This window comes from Mya arenaria, chromosome 10 (assembly GCF_026914265.1).
Source record: "Mya arenaria isolate MELC-2E11 chromosome 10, ASM2691426v1".
Lineage (NCBI taxonomy): Eukaryota > Metazoa > Mollusca > Bivalvia > Myida > Myidae > Mya > Mya arenaria.
The window spans coordinates 38,915,164-38,936,813 of record NC_069131.1 but is presented as its reverse complement, the minus strand read 5'-3'; the positions used below and the strand labels follow the sequence as shown (position 1 = coordinate 38,936,813).

Here is a 21,650-nt window from a genome sequence, read left to right as displayed (position 1 = left end):
TTTGCTATACATGCGTATGTATTGATTTTATATAAGAGTGTCACTAATTCTTGATTGTTCTTCAGCATAAAAAACATATACAAAAGTCACTTCATGTCCAAATTGGGCAGGAACTTATCCTCTCAGGAAATTTTCTGTTAAATTTTCATTGAATGACCAAAGTTCCTTTGTTTCAGTAGAACATTTCAAATGTGGAGTGCTATGCTTTTCAAGCCCTTTTTTCAACAGTTTCAAATAAAGTAACTCCTAACTACAGTGGACAACTGTCAACTGAAGTAAAGAACTGTGAATAACTGCCAATTGAAGTAAAGAACTGTAAGTAATTGCCAATTGAAGTAAAGAACTGTAAGTAATTGCCAATTGAAGTAAAGAACTGTAAGTAATTGCCAATTGAAGTAAAGAACTGTAAGTAACTGCCAATTGAAGTAAAGAACTGTGAGTAATTGCCAATTGAAGTAAAGAACTGTAAGTAATTGCCAATTGAAGTAAAGAACTGTAAGTAATTGCCAATTGAAGTAAAGAACTGTAAGTAACTGCCAATTGAAGTAAAGAACTGTGAGTAATTGCCAATTGAAGTAAAGAACTGTAAGTAATTGCCAATTACAGTAAAGAACTGTAAGTAACTGCCAATTGAAGTAAAGAACTGTAAGTAATTGCCAATTGAAGTAAAGAACTGTAAGTAACTGCCAATTGAAGTAAAGAACTGTAAGTAATTGCCAATTGAAGTAAAGAACTGTAAGTAATTGCCAATTGAAGTAAAGAACTGTAAGTAATTGCCAATTGAAGTAAAGAACTGTAAGTAATTGCCAATTGAAGTAAAGAACTGTAAGTAATTGCCAACTGAAGAAAAGAACTGTAAGTAATTGCCAACTGAAGTAAAGATCTGTGAGTAACTGCCAATTGAAGTAAAGAACTGTAAGTAATTGCCAATTGAAGTAAAGAACTGTAAGTAATTGCCAATTGAAGTAAAGAACTGTAAGTAATTGCCAATTGAAGTAAAGAACTGTAAGTAACTGCCAACTACAGTGAACTACTGTAAGTAACTGCCAACTGAAGTAAAGAACTGTAAGTAACTGCCAACTACAGTGAACAACTGTAAGTAACTGCATATAACAACTAACAAGACATTTAATAACAAAACAACAGCAGGGATTGCCCCAAAGACAAAGCTTTGCTGTAAAAATCTTCCTTGCAATTTGAACACATGATGAACAATTTAGGTCATTTCAGAGACTATATGTTTAATGTTTCTAGCTTTTCCTCAATGTAAACTCTTTCAGCAAATAAATCACATGAGCGTAGTCAGATCCATTCAAATGATTGTGATTTGCATGTTCAGGCATCACTTTTTTGTAAACTCTACCAGTAAATTGAACACATGATGAACATAGGTCATTTCAGAGGCTATGCATTATAGGTATGTCACTAGTATTCACATGTTGAAAATCTCCAGGAAATCGAACACATGAACAAAGTCGGATCCATTAAAATGATTGTAATTTGCATGTTCACATGGCTTTTTTGTGAACTCTTTCAGCAAATGATAAATACATTCGTAGGTCATTTAAGATACATTTCAGCAGAAATGTGTTTGAAAGTATTACTGAATTGTTAAACTCTGCCGTCAAATTGAACACATGACTAGAATTTCTTTCAGATAAGTGAGGCTATGCAATAAACAGTGTTTAAAGGCATCGTTTCATTTTGAAACTCTTCCGTCAAAATTGAAACGAATTACCATCAGATAGATAGTTTCAGATATAAAAAGCTATGCTTTTTAAGGTCAATCAATTTTGAAGCTCTTTGGTCAAAATCGAACAAATGATCTAGGTTGGATAGTTTCAAAGGCTATGCCTTTTGCAGTGTTGTTTCATTAAGTAACCCTCCTTTTGAAAATCCTACAAAATTGATCATTTAGATAGATGCGTTATCCTATGCTTTTGTAGGTATTTCTTCTGTGCGAATTTTTTTTGGCAAATCGAGCACATATACGGTTTCTCCCCTGTGTGCGAACGAATGTGAGCAGAGACGAAGCATGGTGACCTGAATATCTTACTACATGTTGGACATGCAAACTTCCCACGGCCCAACTTTTTTATTTTGGGCTCAGAATTACTCTTTAGAATGTTAGGCTCAGAACCAGATTCCTGCATTTTGGGCTTGGAACCAGTCTTTTGAAATTTGGACTCTAAACCAGTCAGCTGCATTTTGGGCTGAGAACTTGTGATCTGGAATTTGGGCTGAGAACCAGTCATCTGGATTTTTGGCTGAGAACCAGTCATCTGGAACTTGGGCTGAGAACCAGTCATCTGGATTTTTGGCTGAGAACCAGTCATCTGGAACTTGGGCTGTGAACCAATCATCTGGATTTTTGGCTGAGAACCAGTCATCTGGAACTTGGGCTGAGAACCAGTCATCTGGATTTTGGGCTGAGAACCAGTCATCTGGAACTTGGGCTGAGAACCAGTCATCTGGATTTTGGACTGTGAACCTTTCGTCTGCACTTTGGGCTTTGAACCATTGTTCTGGGTGCTTGTCTCTGAAAATAACACTGAAAATCAAAATATGACCTATAAGTTATAATTGAGAGAGTAGACCACAGACTGTTCCCTGAATGTCCAACTAAAAATCTCAGGACCAGTCACAAGGATTTTTGGCTATGAAAATAAAGTTATATTCAGAAATTGAACTTTAAATTGAGTGGACACTGATTCTCATAATGCTTGTAAATCCATCTTCAATTGCCATTTAATTAATTAATTATGTTCATTTCTGATCTTTTTATCCTTAATGATAATTATACTTTCAATATATATAAATAAATATATCTATATATAAATTATACACTTTATGGTTATTTTTAAAGATTTATCAGTGAAATAAAAATGATATTTCACTGTCTCAAACAGTAAAATAACAATTTGATATTTTCACTGTTTTGAAATTTCAGCCCACACAGCACATGGCTGGGACACAATTTCCACAATATCATTTCTGAAACGACCTACATCTTGCATACAACCTGGCATGCTTTTCTGAAAAAGTACAATTAAATGTCATTTTATATCCCTTTTAAGCTTATCATAAAAGAAACATTGTTTGTTTCACTGTAAGATAGCAATATATTTCACCTCATAAACACCAAAAGTAAATATTGCACTCCAGGCTACGTCACTAAGTTTAGCTTTTGGTGCTTACTCGGTGAAATATATTATGATCTTACACAGGAACGAACAATTATCCTTTACATAAAAGTACTATAAATTATCTAGTTCAGATGTTGAATTACTTGAAAAACATAAGTACTTGGCCTATAATTTATTAATCGTTTAAATTCTGGAAATAAAGGCAATGTTTTGTATTTAATGATAGATCATGTCAAACATAAAAAATAACCTAATTTAACCAAAGTTTTATAAACAGCATCTTAAAACATTTCTTAAATCATATATTTATGTACAACTGATTATAATTAGTTTGTCATTCAGGCATTATATTCCACACAATAATGTTCTTTTTTTGAATATCAAACAATTTTGGTTTAAAAACTATTCAACTATTGCTAAACCTGTCAAAATATTTTTGGACTGTTTAAATGTGTTATTTTGGACTGTTTAAATGTTTCATTTTCGACCGTTCAAATGTATCTTTTTAGGACTGTGTCAATGTGTCATTTTCCAAATGTTAAATGCGTTTTTTATCTCCCGGTAGCTTATGTGAAATGCGGTCGATGCGTTTACATCAAATAGTCGATAAAGTCGGCCATATGTGTTTACATGCACTTATGGGCAATGTCGGCCAAACTTGTATACATGACCTAAAGGGCACCAGATAGAAACATAGCAAGTTTGCAATTTTATTTACAGTATGCAAGACATTCTACAGAAACCAATGCAAATTAGACAAGAGGCCCATGAGGGCTTATGTTTTACTAGCATGACTTTTTTGGTATTTTTTATCTAAAGCATGTTCATACTAGTACATAGGAAATAAACTGAACCCACATTGAAAGGGAATCATCCAGTGAATCATATTTGTAACAAAGGGCAAAGGGGGAGTAACACAACTCTATGTACAAATTGTCTCCCTTAAGGTATACTTTTGAGAGGGTTATACAATTTCAAGGGCCATAATCCAGTCATGCATGGACGAATAGGGCTGGTTAATGAAAGGAACCAAGCTCTCATTGATATCTAACTACTGTATAAGTTTGATTAAGGTACAATCAATACCGAAGACTGTATCATGTTCACAAGAAATTCTTTACGGACAGATGCACGGACAATGGACACCACGCCATCAAATAAGCTCTTTTGGCCTGTGACCAGTAGAGCTAAAAAAAATCCAGACATTATATTATTTTATATTTTACATAAAAACCGATTTCCAGTAATTTTTCTCCTTTTTTGTAGTAAAACAAAAGCAATCTATTCATAAATCTAACAGCTTTAGATTTCAAAAATGATTTGGTGACAAATTCTTTTCACATGGTAAAACCAACCATTAAATTGGCCTTTTGAATAAACAAGCTCAAATGTATACACAGCAGTGTTTGCATAAAAAATTGACAACAAGTCCTGCTATACAAATTCCAGAATTTGACCAAGTACGAAAAAATAAATATAAGCATTGAAGGTTTTTTCTCCAATTTCAAGCTCTGGTAACTATCAGAATTCAAGTCCTTGGTTTTTTTAACAACAACAAAACAATGCAGGATGCAAAACATTTTACATGACAATGAATAAACAAGACAGTCAGTTAAAATATTAGTCTTGTAATGATGGAAAGGGCACTGAATGTGTCTGGTCTAACGCAGGTGACTTGACTTAAATTGCAGACACAGTTTCAGTGGTATGAACAAGCATTTGCATTTTGAAGTGGTGTTTTTACAGTTTCTCATTGTCCGCTGTGACTTGTAACTCATTTTGTTGGACAGATTCACTCATATGGGCAAGTATTTTCATTTTGAAGCGGTGTTTTAACTTCCACGTGTCACATTACTTGAACCCTTTCTCATTGTCGGCTGTCACTTGTAACTTATTTTGCTGGGACGGTTCCACTCAAGTGTGCTAGCATGTGTGTCTTGAGGTGGTGCTTCAGCTTAAATTTCTTGTGGCAAACGGCGCATGAAAATGGTTTCTCGCCCGTGTGTATCCGCATGTGGTTGCTCACGGCGGACGGGTAGAAGAATTCCTTGAAACACAGTGGACACTGGAACTTTCCTGACACCGTCTTCAGAATTGGTGAACCTGAAAAGACACAAAATAATTTTTATGAAATAACAAGGTGAGAAAAGTAACATACATGTAGAAGTTTTCTGAATGGGATAAAATGAGTCATGTTGATTAAAATTGGGTATTCAAACTTTACTAAGAAGAGTGAGAATGATTTCCAAAAAAAAGACAGAATATATGAAGAAGAAAAAATAATAATAATTGTTGATTTAAAAATACATCAACTCTTAGAGCACTTCCTTTATTATTTTTCAAAACATATTGGAGCTGGTTTCCACCCAGGAAATAGACTCGAGAGTGATCTATAAGCTATCAGTTTTCGTCACAATCGAGCTAACAAAAATAAGACTAAACTACCATAAACTAATACATATTGGGAACTTTTTTCACATCCCCCCAACACTGTATTCCTCTTATCTGAAAGTAAATTCCCACTGCATGATCTATCTACATTATGTGCAGTGCTAAAAATATTTAACCCATTGGTTAGGTTACATACTAGGACCTAATAAAACATGGCTGCTGAACAATTTATGAGTAGCCATGCCTTCAAATAAAGTTCAAAAAAAGCCATTGGATAAAATGGAATGGATGTCTTATTGAAATATGAAAGTCAGACCACTTCTGTTGACATTTATGTCTTGTGTTCTTGCGTTGGTTATTTGCAATTGGTTATAACCAAGACTAACATACTAGCTGTACACAGAACAAAAACAGATGTTTCAAATATTCTTTAGATGTTAGGTGATTACATGATGTTCTTCAATGATATATTACAAACTAACAAAATTCTGATTTTCTTAATGCAATATGATTTTACATGTCACGATAATTATGCTTCGTACATCACAAAACACTGGGCCCTGAAATGAACCAATAGTGATAAAGGGCTGCATTCAATAACCACCTTAGATTTGACCTAATTTCAAGATTTGAATCCAAGTGTTTCGATTGGACTGTAAAAATAACTGGCCAATGGACTCAATGGAATCACGGAGGCATGTCTAAGGATAAGAATTAAAAAAAATGATTTGATTGGACTGTAAAAATAACTGGCCAATGGAATCATTGAGGCATGTTTAAAGAATACAATAAGAAGTGTTTTGATTGGACTGAAGAAATTAACTGGCCAATGGACTCAATGGAATCACTGAGGCATGTCTAAGGACAAGAATAAGGACGATATTGAATATAGCCCCTGTTCTGTTACTGATAGGTCAGGACACACAATCAGACGTCTTCAGAGTCCTTATGTAAATTGATAGTCAATTTAAAACAAAGAAACATTAGAAGCATTTTATATTTTTATTACTTTGAAATCTATATACACATGTTATGATTCATAATACAAAATAACACAAGAAATCTAATCAAGTCATTCATTCGTCATAATTCCACACTATAAGGCGTAACTAACTCCATTATAATATATAAAAGTTTCATTGACGTAAAAAAATCAGCTGTAGAATTTCTAGTACAAATATTTACACACATATATACGAGGGGTATCCCAAAAAACAAAAGACAAATGCAATTTATCAACATATTAAATTCCGATAGCTTTGTAGTTTTAAAAAAAACTTTTAAAGGATATTCAGTTATCATCGGTAAATAAATGGGAATGTTTTTGAAAAAAAGTTAATCATATCATTTATTAACAAATCATTGTAAGCAGATCAAGTAGACAAGTAATCTATGAAAGGGTAATTTGTTGGCCAGATATAGTAAATATCTATTCTTTTAGAAGATGATTACAGCATTATTTAACAAGGGTATTGCTGGAAGCGACAAATGCTCCCCATATGCCCATTTCCTATGAAAAGGCAAAAATTCTAATACAATGTAGAAGGTAAAAGCACCAATTATGAAAAAATGGTTAAGGGGAGATTACTTAATAAATATGCACAGAATGATCATGGTTTTCATTATCATCTATCTATATACCAAGTTTTATTTCAATCCCATCAGAAGTGTCAAAGTTATTCTGGGGATAAGGGTGTGACAGACCGAAAGGGCAGACAGACAGACAATGTGGCGAAAATATGCGATTAATTCTGGGAGCATATAAATAAGTAATGATACAAATATTCGTTTTTATGCAATGAGTATCAAGCTTACATAAAACAGTTATTTCATTACTGAAAGCTAAAGTTTTAAATTTAAAAATCATGATTTCAAGTGAAAGGGAGGTGCCGTAAATTGAAATATGAATCCAATATGTGTGAAAATTAAAACATGGTTATTTCAGTGCAGGCATTAAAATATATATCGCATATTAACTAAATACATTCACAAAATCACTATATCTGGGTTAATTTTATGTGTTTTACAAAAGTGTTTGTCTACAAATTGTCTAAAGATTAAATAAGGATATACATCATGGTAATTAAAGATTTTGTTTCCCAAAAGAATCCAAGTCCATGGGTATATATTCCTCCTGGGCTTATCAGCATTACAGTAATTCACTCACAGACAAATGTTTCACTCTGTGTAGTTTCAGCCTGTCTTTTCTAGCAAACCTTTCGGAGCAAACATCGCAGGCATACGGTTTCTCACCCGTGTGAATTCTCATATGGATATCCAGCAATGACTTGGAGATGAAGAACTTGGAACATACCCTGCATGTCGTTTTCTGGCGCTTCATGCTCAACTCGAAAGCCACTGAAAATGGAAACAATACTTTATCAGGTCCAACAGTTGTAATAAAGAAAACTCGAACAATCATAAGACAGATGAAAACAGCGTATTCAATTACAAACATCATTTATTGAATATAATAACTATACAGAAACATTTGTGACTGGAATCATAAGTAAAACTGCTTCTGCTAAGAAATTTTGTTTCTGTTGTTGTTGCTGTTTTTGCTGTTGCTGTGTGTTGTTGTTAATTTGAAAATATTTCATTTATCAAGTTATATATACATAGCATAAAGATAAACAGAAACACATGTACAATGTAGAGAAAAAGAACAGAAAAAAAGATAAATACATCTTGAAAAGTTCCTGTTGCCATTGTTGTTGCTACTGATTCTTGATTGGAATATTTTTATACCTTGGCATTCATTCAAACTTATGCATAATTATCCCAAATCACTCTCTTGAACGAGACGACCACAAGCAGATGCCTGGTTCATAATACATGCACTGTTTGTCTACCTTTCTTAGTAATCCAAGGGGAATAACTCATTACACATTTAAGTCAGAGTATTAATTCAATTTTGGACTTGCTACATACCTTCATTAATAATATTAAAATATATCACAAAATCAATATTAAACACCACACCAAAGTAAAGACAATTATTCACACAATAAATGGACCATGGTCAATTTTCACTAATGTCTTGAGACTGAATTTCAGCTTCAGACTCAGAAAACCTAAGGCTCTTGAATGTTTTAAAATATTCAAATAAGAACTAATTTTGACCTAAGATGTGCCCCTGATTGTTGAACAGATTATTTGCATCACATATATCATTTGTTACCATCCTTGTTCTTATAATAGAATTTTTACTACAAATGTATAATTGAGGTTTTCTGAGACTAAGACTCAATCAGGACATTAGTGATTACATCCCCTGGACCTATGTGAAGTATTTAATCTGTTTATTAACAAGTCTCATTTTTTTAAGACAGACTTCATAATTATTCTGACTGTTTTTTGCATTCACTGTTTGTAAGCTATTCCAGCACGGATCTTCTCTCTGCTTAAGTATTCTTTTCACTCAGGTTGTAGAAATGTTTCACTCGATGAAGCTTCAGTCTATCCTTCCTGCTGAACCGTTCCGAGCACACGTCACACGCAAACGGTTTCTCGCCCGTGTGTATCCTCATGTGGATTTCAAGGGCGTTTCTCGACGCTAACGGCTTGTAGCAAATCTTGCAAGAAAACCTTTTCAGCTTCATCCTGTCGTCATTGGTTACTGAAATGGAAATGAAAATGTTCTAATCAAAATTGTATCGTGTCTGAGACAAGTTCCTTTGATCTCGTCTATTGATCAAATCCCATATTGGAAAGGTAACAAGAAACCATAGCTAAACCATTAGCTTATAAGCATGCAAATAAATTACAATGCTATTCACTTATATTGCATGCTAGTTATTGAACATTGTCCATGACAACATGGTAAAAAAACACACTACCCTCAAGATTAAATTATACATTAGCCCTTCAATGCTCTTGTATAATTTCAATAACAAGTACAATAACTGTTACATGTACTAAGACTTTCCCAATTTGTTACACTAGTGTTTGGCATAAACGATTTTTAAGAAACCCTGTTATATAAAATCCAATTTTTTTTTAGCAAGCCCAAGAAGTTTTTTACCAGTGGGAGTTTTGCAGGCTTATGGTAATTATGAAACCACAGAAAATGTTGAAATTATTATACAAAACAAGAGGGCCATGATGGCCCTGTATCGCTCACCTGTAGCTTTGCTAAATAAAGTGAACATTCTAGTTGCATTGAGATTAGGCTAAAATTGTGACCTCTAATGTGTTCACAAGGTATTTCTACTAATTGACCTACTGACCTAGTTTTTGACCCCAGATGACCCAATATCGAACTTGACCTAGATTTCATAGAGATGATCAGTCTGACCAAGTTTCATAAAGATTAGGTCAAAATTGTGACCTCTGTTGTGTTCACAAGGTTTTTCTAATAATTGACCTAGTGACCTAGTTATTGACTGCGGATGACCCAATATCGAACTTGACCTAGATTTTATAGAGATGATTATTCTGACCAACTTGCATTGAGATTAGGCTAAAATTGTGACCTCTATTGTGTTCACAAGGTTTTTGTACTAAGTGACCTAGTGACCTAGTTGTTGACCGCGGATGACCCAATATCGAACTTGACCTACATTTTATAGAGATGATCAGTCTGACCAAGTTGCATTGAGATTAGGCTAAAATTGTGACCTCTATTGTGTTCACAAGGTTTTTGTACTAATTGACCTAGTGACCTAATTATTGACCGCGGATGACCCAATATCGAACTTGACCTAGATTTTATAGAGATGACCATTCTGACCAAGTTGCATTGAGATTAGGCTAAAATTGTGACCTCTATTGTGTTCACAAGGTTTTTCTACTAATTGACCTAGTGACCTAGTTTTTGATCCCAGATGACCCAATATCGAACTTGACCTAGATTTTATAGAGATGATCAGTCTGACCAAGTTTCATAAAGATTAGGTCAAAATTGTGACCTCTATTGTGTTCACAAGCAATTGTGAACGGACGGACGGACGGACGGACGGACGGACGACGGACGAAGAGTGATCACAAAAGCTCACCTTGTCACTACGTGACAGGTGAGCTAAAAAATAATGGAAAAGGAACAAAGTGTTGAAATTGTTACAGTTACCATGTAATTGTCAAACATTTGTTTTTATTTAAGAAAGGAACAATGTTCACATTGGAAAACAAAGGAGTAAAAAAGGAATAATGTTGATTTTCATACAAACTAGTGTAAAAGGAACAAATTCAAATTGTTATTACAAAATTTAATGGGAAAAAATGTTGATATTACAATATATACAAGGTATATGCAGAACAATGTTAAATGTTATACAAAAGGTGGAAATGGGAAACAATACAATGTTGTACATGATATTATACAGGTGTAAAAGGAACAATGTTGTACGTGGTATACAAAAGGTTGAAACGGACCAAAGTTATACGTGATATACAAAAGGTGGGAAGGAAACAATGTTGTACATGATATACAAAAGGTGGGAAGGAAACAATGTTGTACGTGATACACAAAAGGTGGGAACGAAACAATGTTGTACGTGATATACAAAAGTTGGGAAGGAAACTATGTTGTACATGATACACAAAAGGTGGGAAGGAAACAATGTTGTTCAAGATATACAAAAGGTGGGAAGGAAACAATGTTGTTCAAGATATACAAAAGGTGGGAAGGAAACAATGTTGTACATGATATACAAAAGGTGGGAAGGAAACAATGTTGTACATGATATACAAAAGGTGGGAAGGAAACAATGTTGTTCAAGATATACAAAAGGTGGGAAGGAAACAATGTTGTTCAAGATATACAAAAGGTGGGAAGGAAACAATGTTGTACATGATATACAAAAGGTGGGAAGGAAACAATGTTGTTCAAGATATACAAAAGGTGGGAAGGAAACAATGTTGTACATGATATACAAAAGGTGGGAAGGAAACAATGTTGTACATGATATACAAAAGGTGGGAAGGAAACAATGTTGTTCAAGATATACAAAAGGTGGGAAGGAAACAATGTTGTTCAAGATATACAAAAGGTGGGAAGGAAACAATGTTGTACATGATATACAAAAGGTGGGAATGAAACAATGTTGAACATGATATACAAAAGGTGGGAAGGAAACAATGTTGTTCAAAAATACAAAAGGTGGGAAGGAAACAATGTTGTACATGATATACAAAAGGTGGGAATGAAACAATGTTGAACATGATATACAAAAGGTGGGAAGGAAACAATGTTGTACATGATATACAAAAGGTGGGAAGGAAACAATGTTGTTCATGATATACAAAAGGTGGGAAGGAAACAATGTTGTACATGATATACAAAAGTTGTGAAGGAACAATGTTGTACATGATATACAAAAGGTGGGAAGGAAACAATGTTGTTCATGATATACAAAAGGTGGGAAGGAACAATGTTGTACATGATATACAAAAGGTGGGAAGGAACAATGTCGTTCAAGAAATACAAAAGGTGGGAAGGAAACAATGTTGTTCATGATATACAAAAGGTGGGAAGGAAACAATGTTGTACATGATATACAAAAGTTGTGAAGGAACAATGTTGTACATGATATACAAAAGGTGGGAAGGAAACAATGTTGTACATGATATACAAAAGTTGTGAAGGAACAATGTTGTACATGATATACAAAAGGTGGGAAGGAACAATGTTGTACATGATATACAAAAGGTGGGAAGGAAACAATGTTGTTCAAGATATATAAAAGGTGGGAAGGAACAATGTTGTACATGATATACAAAAGGTTGAAGTGGAATACTGTTGAAAATGTTACAGGAAGGGTTGAAAAAGGGAACAATGTTGAATATGTTAATCCAAGTATGAACTAGAAACAATATTCCAGGATTGGATCATGTTGCAATTGTTTAACCAAAGTTGGAAATGGAACAGTTTGGAATAAGTTTATTGACATATATCTGTACACATTGGCCAATAAGGTCAGGCACATAACGCCATAACTAAAGTACATTATTAAAATGACAGGCACCATTAATGACTATCAATTATTAAACTTGTTTATTATATTAGTTGTCATCCAGGAATCTTTACATAAATAAAACTTTGATGATTAATTTTTGTGTTTAAACACTTTTTATATAGACACTATGGATGCTGTTAAAACAATTTGGAAAGAAATACTTTGGGGCAAATTGGAACAATAATAATCAAGTAATTGACATGAATTGTTCAGAAAACAATGAGCCTTTTGACAAACCTAATGAAGAAAGAAGTTTGGAAGAAATTAAACCACATTAAAAAAAAAATGAAATTATAATTAATGATTATTTCATTTCCAATAATAATGTCAGAAGGCCCAAAATCGATGATGCGTCACATCCCATATCAATTACAACCCTCATAACATTTTATCCTTGCATTAGACTTGAAAGAAGTGTTTAACTCGATGAAACTTCAAGCTGTCCTTCCTGCTGAATTTTTCAGAGCACACCTCACAGACGAACGGTTTCTCGCCCGTGTGAATTCTCATGTGGATCTTCAGTGCTGCTGGGGAAGCAAACGTCTTGGAGCAAAGATTGCAAACGTGGCTTTTAACACGGTTCTGTTCAAGGCCAGACGCAGAAACTGAAATTGAAAGAAATATCATTGTTTCTTATTTTTGAATAATGAAGTCAGTGTTATGACTAGCTTAAATAAAAGCACTAAAAGCATTGAAAGGCTCTAGGCGAGAAAAGTGAGATTTAACTTTTTTTACAATTCTAATCACAGCCAATAAATATCAAATCCAAAGAATATTTTGAGAAGCCCAAGCCTGTGACCAATAAGTGCCTGTCATTACATAATAATAGATAATGTAAATTGATGGATTTTTAATACTTTTAACTTGTTTCAAAACAGTAACTGATAAACCTATATGAGCTATGATATATGAGCAAAGCTTTCATCTCACAAGTTTATTGCTAGTAAAAAGTGAATTCAATGAAACCCAATATTGGCTAAAGTGACAAATAGTCAAAGTAAGGCAGGGTCTTTTAGTCAACACCTTTCCTTTTTCTGCATAATAATCTTTAATAAGCTATTCCACTCGATTCCTCACCACTAAAATTATTTGAGATTCTTTGGCTTGCTTTCGAATTCACATTAACTTTCCAATCTTATGGACATATTTAAATAAAGAGGTATTTTAATTTGCAGTATTTTAAACACCATAATATGTCCCATTTTGTAACACCGGCGCATTAATTTTTTTAACATGTCAAATAGTAGATCTAACGATACCTGATTTTGATTTGCAGTACTAAAGTCTGTAGGCTTGTGGCCTACAGCCTAAAAATGATAACATCAGTACACATACATATAAATTCATGTATATCATTATAAAGTGTAATAGTAACAATATGTAAACTTTATGTGTATATCTGATGATGTTCTTTATGGTACTTTTTCGATTTTATAATGGGTCATATGCTATGTATTCTTTCACAAGTAATGGAAAACAAATAACCAGACACATGTATTTTTAATAGCCAAGTACCTAGGCCTTTTATTACAACTTAAATAATGATAACATCATGGGTGTACACACAACTACACAAAATTATTACGTTAGACCTAAAATAAATGCTTTATGTGTTTTAGGGCAAAAGTCCAAAAAATAATAGGTCAGTAGTGCTATTTACAGGGCAATAGTCCGAAAAGTAATAGGTAGGGTACTGCTATATGTGTTTATAAGGCAATAGGCCAAATAATAGGTAGGGTACTGCTATATGTGTTTATAAGGCAATAGTCCAAATAATAGGTAGGGTAGGGCTATATGTGTTTATAAGGCAATAGGCCAAATAATAGGTAGGGTACTGCTATATGTGTTTATAAGGCAATAGTCCAAATAATAGGCAGGGTAGGGCTATATGTGTTTATAAGGCAATAGGCCAAATAATAGGCAGGGTAGGGCTATATGTGTTTATAAGGCAATAGGCCAAATAATAGGCAGGGTAGGGCTATATGTGTTTATAAGGCAATAGGCCAAATAATAGGTAGGGTAGGGCTATATGTGTTTATAAGGCAATAGGCCAAATAATAGGTAGGGTAGGGCTATATGTGTTTATAAGGCAATAGGCCAAATAATAGGTAGGGTAGGGCTATATGTGTTTATAAGGCAATAGGCCAAATAATAGGTAGGGTAGGGCTATATGTGTTTATAAGGCAATAGGCCAAATAATAGGCAGGGTAGGGCTATATGTGTTTATACTATAATTATAGGGCAATAGTCCCAATAATAATAGGTAGGGTACTGCTATATGTGTTTATAAGGCAATAGGCCAAATAATAGGTAGGGTACTGCTATATGTGTTTATAAGGCAATAGTCCAAATAATAGGCAGGGTAGGGCTATATGTGTTTATAAGGCAATAGGCCAAATAATAGGTAGGGTAGGGCTATATGTGTTTATACTATAATTATAGGGCAATAGTCCCAATAATAATAGGTAGGGTACTGCTATATGTGTTTATAAGGCAATAGGCCAAATAATAGGTAGGGTACTGCTATATGTGTTTATAAGGCAATAGGCCAAATAATAGGCAGGGTAGGGCTATATGTGTTTATACTATAATTATAGGGCAATAGTCCCAATAATAATAATAGGTAGGGTACTGCTATATGTGTTTATAAGGCAATAGGCCAAATAATAGGTAGGGTAGGGCTATATGTGTTTATAAGGCAATAGGCCAAATAATAGGTAGGGTAGGGCTATATGTGTTTATAAGGCAATAGGCCAAATAATAGGTAGGGTAGGGCTATATGTGTTTATAAGGCAATAGGCCAAATAATAGGTAGGGTAGGGCTATATGTGTTTATAAGGCAATAGGCCAAATAATAGGCAGGGTAGGGCTATATGTGTTTATACTATAATTATAGGGCAATAGTCCCAATAATAATAGGTAGGGTACTGCTATATGTGTTTATAAGGCAATAGGCCAAATAATAGGTAGGGTAGGGCTATATGTGTTTATACTATAATTATAGGGCAATAGTCCCAATAATAATAGGTAGGGTACTGCTATATGTGTTTATAAGGCAATAGGCCAAATAATAGGCAGGGTAGGGCTATATGTGTTTATAAGGCAATAGGCCAAATAATAGGCAGGGTAGGGCTATATGTGTTTATAAGGCAATAGGTCAAATAATAGGCAGGGTAGGGTCAAAGTTTGGTTTGTTTTTTTTGGTGATTTTAATACACACATCAGATCTAGTGTGGGTTTTTTTTTTCCTTCTAGTTTGATTATGTTTTTTAACGGGCTTAAAAATCTAGCGGGGGGGGGGGGTGCTAGGTAGGGTCCAGTTGCCTTGAACACAGATATTTTTTAAGGCCTTTCAAAATTGAAAATTGAAAATCAAAGAATAATATTTCAAATGTTTAATGACTTCAAGAGTTAGGAGCAATCTTATTTAATATTATATGACGAAAATCGCACAATCAGGAAATTCAGTTGTATATTTTATGCCAGTTAAGATTTTAACTTTCAAATGCAAAACTTTTAATAAACACCACAGTTTCTGTAAATGAATAAAAAAGCTCTGCAATTTTTGAAAAACAAGCAGATCTTACAAGACCTGGGGTAGTATTCAATAAAGTTCATATCCTTATCCTTAGACACGCCTCAGTGATTCCATTCAGTTGATTGGTCAATTTATGTTACAGTCCAATCAAAAAGCTTAGATTCACTCTTTTTAAGATTGATCTAAGTTGTTTATTGAATATGACCCCAGGGCTCATATTCAATATAGTTCTTATCCTTAGACACAGCTCAGTGATTCCATTTAGTCCATACATTGGCCAATTAATTTTACTGTCCAATCAAAATACTTGGATTGTACTCTTAAAATGAAGTTAAATACAAGGTTGTTAAATAAAGTCCCAGCTCTTATAGAGTATAGGGCATACAGAAAAAAGTTAAAACATGTTAATTTGCTATCATAATTTTTTGTAAGCTATTTTTGAATGACTAATTTCCAAAAGTCAAAACAATTTTCAATGTGGCAGGTACAGCTATATGTAGGTGGTTAAAAAAATCAATCCATAACAAAATCATTGCGCCTACTTAATGAAGATACACAGTAAAATGATATGAATATATCTCAGAAAAAGCTTCGTATCTTTACATTAACTAATTATGTACAATTTATTCATGCACACATTTCACAGATTAGGATCGTTCATATGTGTAATTTGATGGGCTTTAAGTGAAAAACTCCTGGAAAACCGTTTCCCACACGTCGGACAGGCGAATGGTCGCTCGCCAGTATGTGTACGGATATGTAACGTCAGCTCGCTGTTCTTCCGACAAACAAGATTGCAGTAGGGGCAAGGAAATCTGCGACTTGGGTGATCTGAAATAAGAAACGACAGTATTTTTAGTTCATAGCTTAAATTTTTTTTCTTTCATTTTTTAGAAATATCATATTGACAAATCATTAGAAATACATGCGAGTTTTTTTTAATAATGCACACATCTATTTACATTTGAAACAGAACATGGCCACAAATCTGTTATTCCAAGGTCTGAAAGTTTTTTGTTGTTTTTTTATTCATGTCAATTTTGGCTTGAAAGCTTAATTATACTCGCATTTGGGCCTTGCCAATTCGGCAAGTGCTCTGATAAGATTGTTAGTCATTTTAGGTTTTAGGAGCAAGTGCACAGACAGAAAGTAACCCTGGTTAGAGCTGCCCTGGTTCTTGAAAGAGCACCAGTGTATAGCACTGTCACACCAGACCCGAATTTAACCTCCCTCTCAGAAGACAATAAGTATTTCTTTAGTGGTGCGGTTGCAGAGCGTTCATTAAGTTTGCAGCAAACATTTACTGTTTGGTTCCCTGCTTGCAATGTGTGCAATGCCTTGCAACAGGGATACAAATCAAAACGTTTGCAAGCATTTTGTAAACATGTGGAAAAAAGAGTGAAAGCAACAACAGCAGACAAAGAAAACCCTATAATGCATGAGACACAAAAAGGGTGATATTGAAAATGAAGACAAAATAAGGACACATGGTTTTAGATAAACTTGTTTATTAAAATTTTACAATAGATACAACAAACAGAGAAATATTTTTTTTACACAAAACAACAGTTAAACAAACATCAATCATAAGCCCTAATGTTCAGATTCCTTAAACAGTTATATTATTCTTTAAGTTTTAAATGTGGCCATCTTTAAATGATATTAAGCTTAACAGTAAGGCATTAAAATAATAATCTGTTTCCATTTTCATGCCACCTAAAACAAATGAATGTAGGTCGCAAAATAATTTTTTATTGCCAAATTGTTTCTTGAGATTTTTCTGTTACCCAAAAGCTAGAACACCTATAAATTCAGTATAATCATCACAGTTATTGTCAAAAGCCCAAAACACTTTATTTATATTTTTTTTAAACAAAGAATCAAACAAATGATAAAAAAATATTTCTCAAGGCAATCAAAAGGTCTAGGAAAAAAAAAATATGGCTGGTCTGGAGAGCGGAAACAAACATATTTTAATGCCGTAATCGAATATAAACTACATGCATACTCCCTGAAATTAATCATTATTTACAAAACACTTTTCCAACACTCTGCAAAGAATAATCATACATGGATTACAACAGACTGAAAAAAAATAAAATCCTAAAAATGGGGGATTTAGGACTCAAGCACTGACTGGTTATAAGGGGCTTACACCTCAGCTGAAATAGCTTTTGAAGCCATTTATAACCATGTTAAGCTACTCCTTACTATCTTTTAATGTAAATGTTAAAAAAAATACAATGTAACAAATGAACTATTATAAGACTCTCAGCCCTGATTTCAATGTAAATCCTGAACTAATAATCCCTGAATATAAAAATTACATAAATATAATACCTACTTTTAATTTTTTATTAATTGTATTACTTGAAGTAATTAATAATTAGTGTTTACTTTCTAAAATATGTTTAAAAAAACAAACATGAAAGGTTTAATACTACTCAAATCTGAATGGAAATAGAAATGTCACAAGAATGTGACAAATGCCCCCCGAAAAGCCTCGCTGGACAAATAGGCCTGTGCGGACAGAAAGATCAGCCAACATTATTGTTAAAACATATTTTTATGAAAACATTCCCACGCAGTTTGCAACCAACTGTCCTTAAAATCAAAAGGATTATATGCTAGTTATGACCAACCTGCTCCCAAGTTTGAAGTCCCTGTGTTCACAAGTTGTTGAGACTAGAAACTATTAGGATGAATGGATGGATAGACTGACGGACAGGTCTGATAACTTTATGCTACATTTCAAGGGGCGTAAAAAGTTGTTGGCGCACAATAAACAATTTCATCTTATACTGTATACCGGTAGATAAAACGGTAAGACATTTTCTTATTACTACAAGCCATCATAAGTCTGAGGCATCCAAAGAAATAATTGTCTGCTTCTGTTAGTATATTTAATGCAGAAGCATCTTTGGCAAGCTCAGTTTCTTAAAGATGCTCAATACATCAGTCCTTTACGGTTAAACCAACTGTTTAACAAGCTCAAAGGTGCTCACAAGTTCACAGGCGACCATTTTTCAAAAGTGAACTAGACAATTTTTAATTGTTTTTTTTTTTTTAACAATGTTCACACTGTTTTACACTTCTTCTGAAATCTTAATTTTCCAAACAATATTCCTTAAATGCACACAAACGAATATTACAATGCACTGCTGTCCTGAAGGTGCTCCACCCTGGTCTTCAAGTGCACAACCATATGTCCTTTCATGGCGCTCTTCTGAGCAAACCCACGCCCACAGATTGGGCAGAGGTATGGTTTCTCACCCGTGTGCGTTCGCATGTGTCGATTAACCATCCATTTCTCGCCGAACTGTTTGCAACAGACTGGACAAGTCCTCGAGTCATCCCCTCCTGCTGTCATTGGCATCATCGCTGTGCCTGAAACATATTTGGAAATCAGAAATGCTCTTCTTAGAAACCTATCTAAAAGCTATATCCAAGTTCACAAGCAAAAAAAGTTATATACATTAAGACAGAATATCAAAATTTCAGTACATAAATATTAGCCAATTGAATTGAACAGATAACTCTGGGTGTTTCAAACAATAATGCATGCATCCTTATATCCTGACAAGAAACTTTGGCTATAGTAATAAGAGACAAGGAGAGGGCCGCGTCTGTTGATTTTCAGACGAAAAGGGGCATAACGCTAATATCACCATTAAACCTAGCGGTTTGGACTTTGCTGTACACATGTGTATTGTAACTGGCAACATGTGTACCAAGCTCCATGTGAATATCTTCAACATTTTTTTAGTTACAATGTAAAGTGAAGTTTTTGCACTGATGCTGGTAATGCTGACTACAATGCCTAAGCAACCATACTGTTACTTTATCTTTTTGAACAACAAATGAGAGCCAGTGTAAAAATCAACAAATTGGACGCATTTTATAATGTTTAGAACTTTTATTTTACAACCAAACAGAACAATTGTCAATTTTAGCATTCAGATATTAAAATAATTACACACAAAATGAATACACAAAGGTTCATAAATGGTACCCGTAGGTATGTATATATACAACAGCATTACAATGACAAAGTAAATCATATTTAATATTTGTTACAACAATGAATTTTTTCTCTTTGGTAAATTGCTATAAGATACATACTAATTTTTTTTATTTTTTTTAATCAGGAAATTCACTACCAAAAATCAATGAGTAACGTTTACAAGAAATTTACATGAGGGCACCACATCAAGCTCCATCTTGCCCACAGCTCTAAACTAACATCTCTCTCTCTATAACTACCTCTGTAGCACAATGCACTTTCTTTAATGTCACGTATTTGGTTTCTAAAATATTACATCTCAACAGCTACTCTCAATCACACCTATTTAATGGATAATCTCAATTTTCAATCGCACCTACTTTGGACTTTTTCAATTGTCGACGCACCTACTTTGGACTTTTTCAATTGTCAATCGCACCTACTTTGGACTATTTCAATTGTCAATCGCACCTACTTTGGACTATTTCAATTGTCAATCGCACCTAACTTGGACTATTTCAATTGTCAATCGCACCTAACTTGGACTATTTCAATTGTCAATCGCACCTAACTTGGACTATTTCAATTGTCAATCGCACCTACTTTGGACTATTTCAATTGTCAATCGCACCTAACTTGGACTATTTCAATTGTCAATCGCACCTAACTTGGACTATTTCAATTGTCAATTGCACCTTTTTGTATTATGTTATTTCTAAACCTTTTTCAGATTACCTCACTTGTAAATCACACTTATTAAGGATTATCTCATTTCTTAGCCACACCTTTTTTTATTTTCCCAATTGTCAATCACATCTTTATCAGATTATCTCAATTGTCAATCACACCTTTATCGGATTATCTCAATTGTCAATCACACCTTTATCGGATTATCTCAATTGACAATCACACCTTTATCGGATTATCTCAATTGTCAATCACACCTTTATCAGATCATCTCATTTGTCAATCACACCTTTTTTGGAAAATTCCACCAGTCATTCACAACCTCATAGGAGTTTATGATCAACCTTTGAAATAAACGTTGATTAAAAATGACTTATTTTAGAGTTGATAATCAGCCGTCATTCACGACCTATTTCGGAGTTTATAATCAACTGTCACTCACAACCTATTTCGAATTATCGCCATCCTTAATAAAGCCCATTTGGAACCCGTCACTGACGGTGGCCATGTGGTGCACCATGTGGGCTCGAAGGTTCGACTTCACGTTAAACCTCTTGAAGCACACATTACACTCAAACGGTTTCTCGCCCGTGTGAATTCTCATGTGTCGCACCACTTGCCAATTGAACCGGAATGGACGCCCGCATATTTGACAGAAGTGCTTATAGTTCCGGGCCGTGGCTTGGGCTGAAATATACAAACAATAGCAAAAATAATTCAGTTCTAGATCAAAGTTCTCCACCACCATTCCCTTCAAAGTGGAAAATAACACTGAGAGTTTATTTTTTTATATATGGACAATAAGAAGTCAAAAATTGAATGGCAGCTACAGCGTACAGGGATAAAGGTTAGCTTATGTTGACATAAATTACACAACAGCACCTGACAGATTTTTCACTGATGCTTTTATAATGAGGAAATAAAAGTTA

The 21,650-nt window shown here is 34.0% G+C and overlaps 1 protein-coding gene across 15 annotated transcripts in view; it reads right to left on the bottom strand.

The window, feature by feature from the left end:
* Positions 1-21,650, bottom strand: part of LOC128206704 (zinc finger protein 263-like) — a 92,563-nt gene that overhangs the window by 15,810 nt on the left and 55,103 nt on the right. The window contains exon 5 of one of the 15 annotated variants that reach the window (XM_052909318.1): positions 1,045-2,551. The exons of 6 other annotated variants lie outside the window; for them this stretch is intronic. In XM_052909318.1, coding sequence (XP_052765278.1) covers positions 1,911-2,551 — 641 coding nt within the window. In that variant the 3' untranslated portion in view covers positions 1,045-1,910. Of the gene's footprint in view, positions 1-1,044; positions 2,552-3,963; positions 5,250-6,632; positions 7,896-8,016; positions 9,157-12,890; positions 13,099-15,791; positions 16,863-17,617; positions 19,419-19,911; positions 21,409-21,650 lie in introns of those variants that run through there. 8 more of the 15 variants (XM_052909319.1, XM_052909341.1, XM_052909343.1 and 5 more) reach the window with 8 other exon arrangements.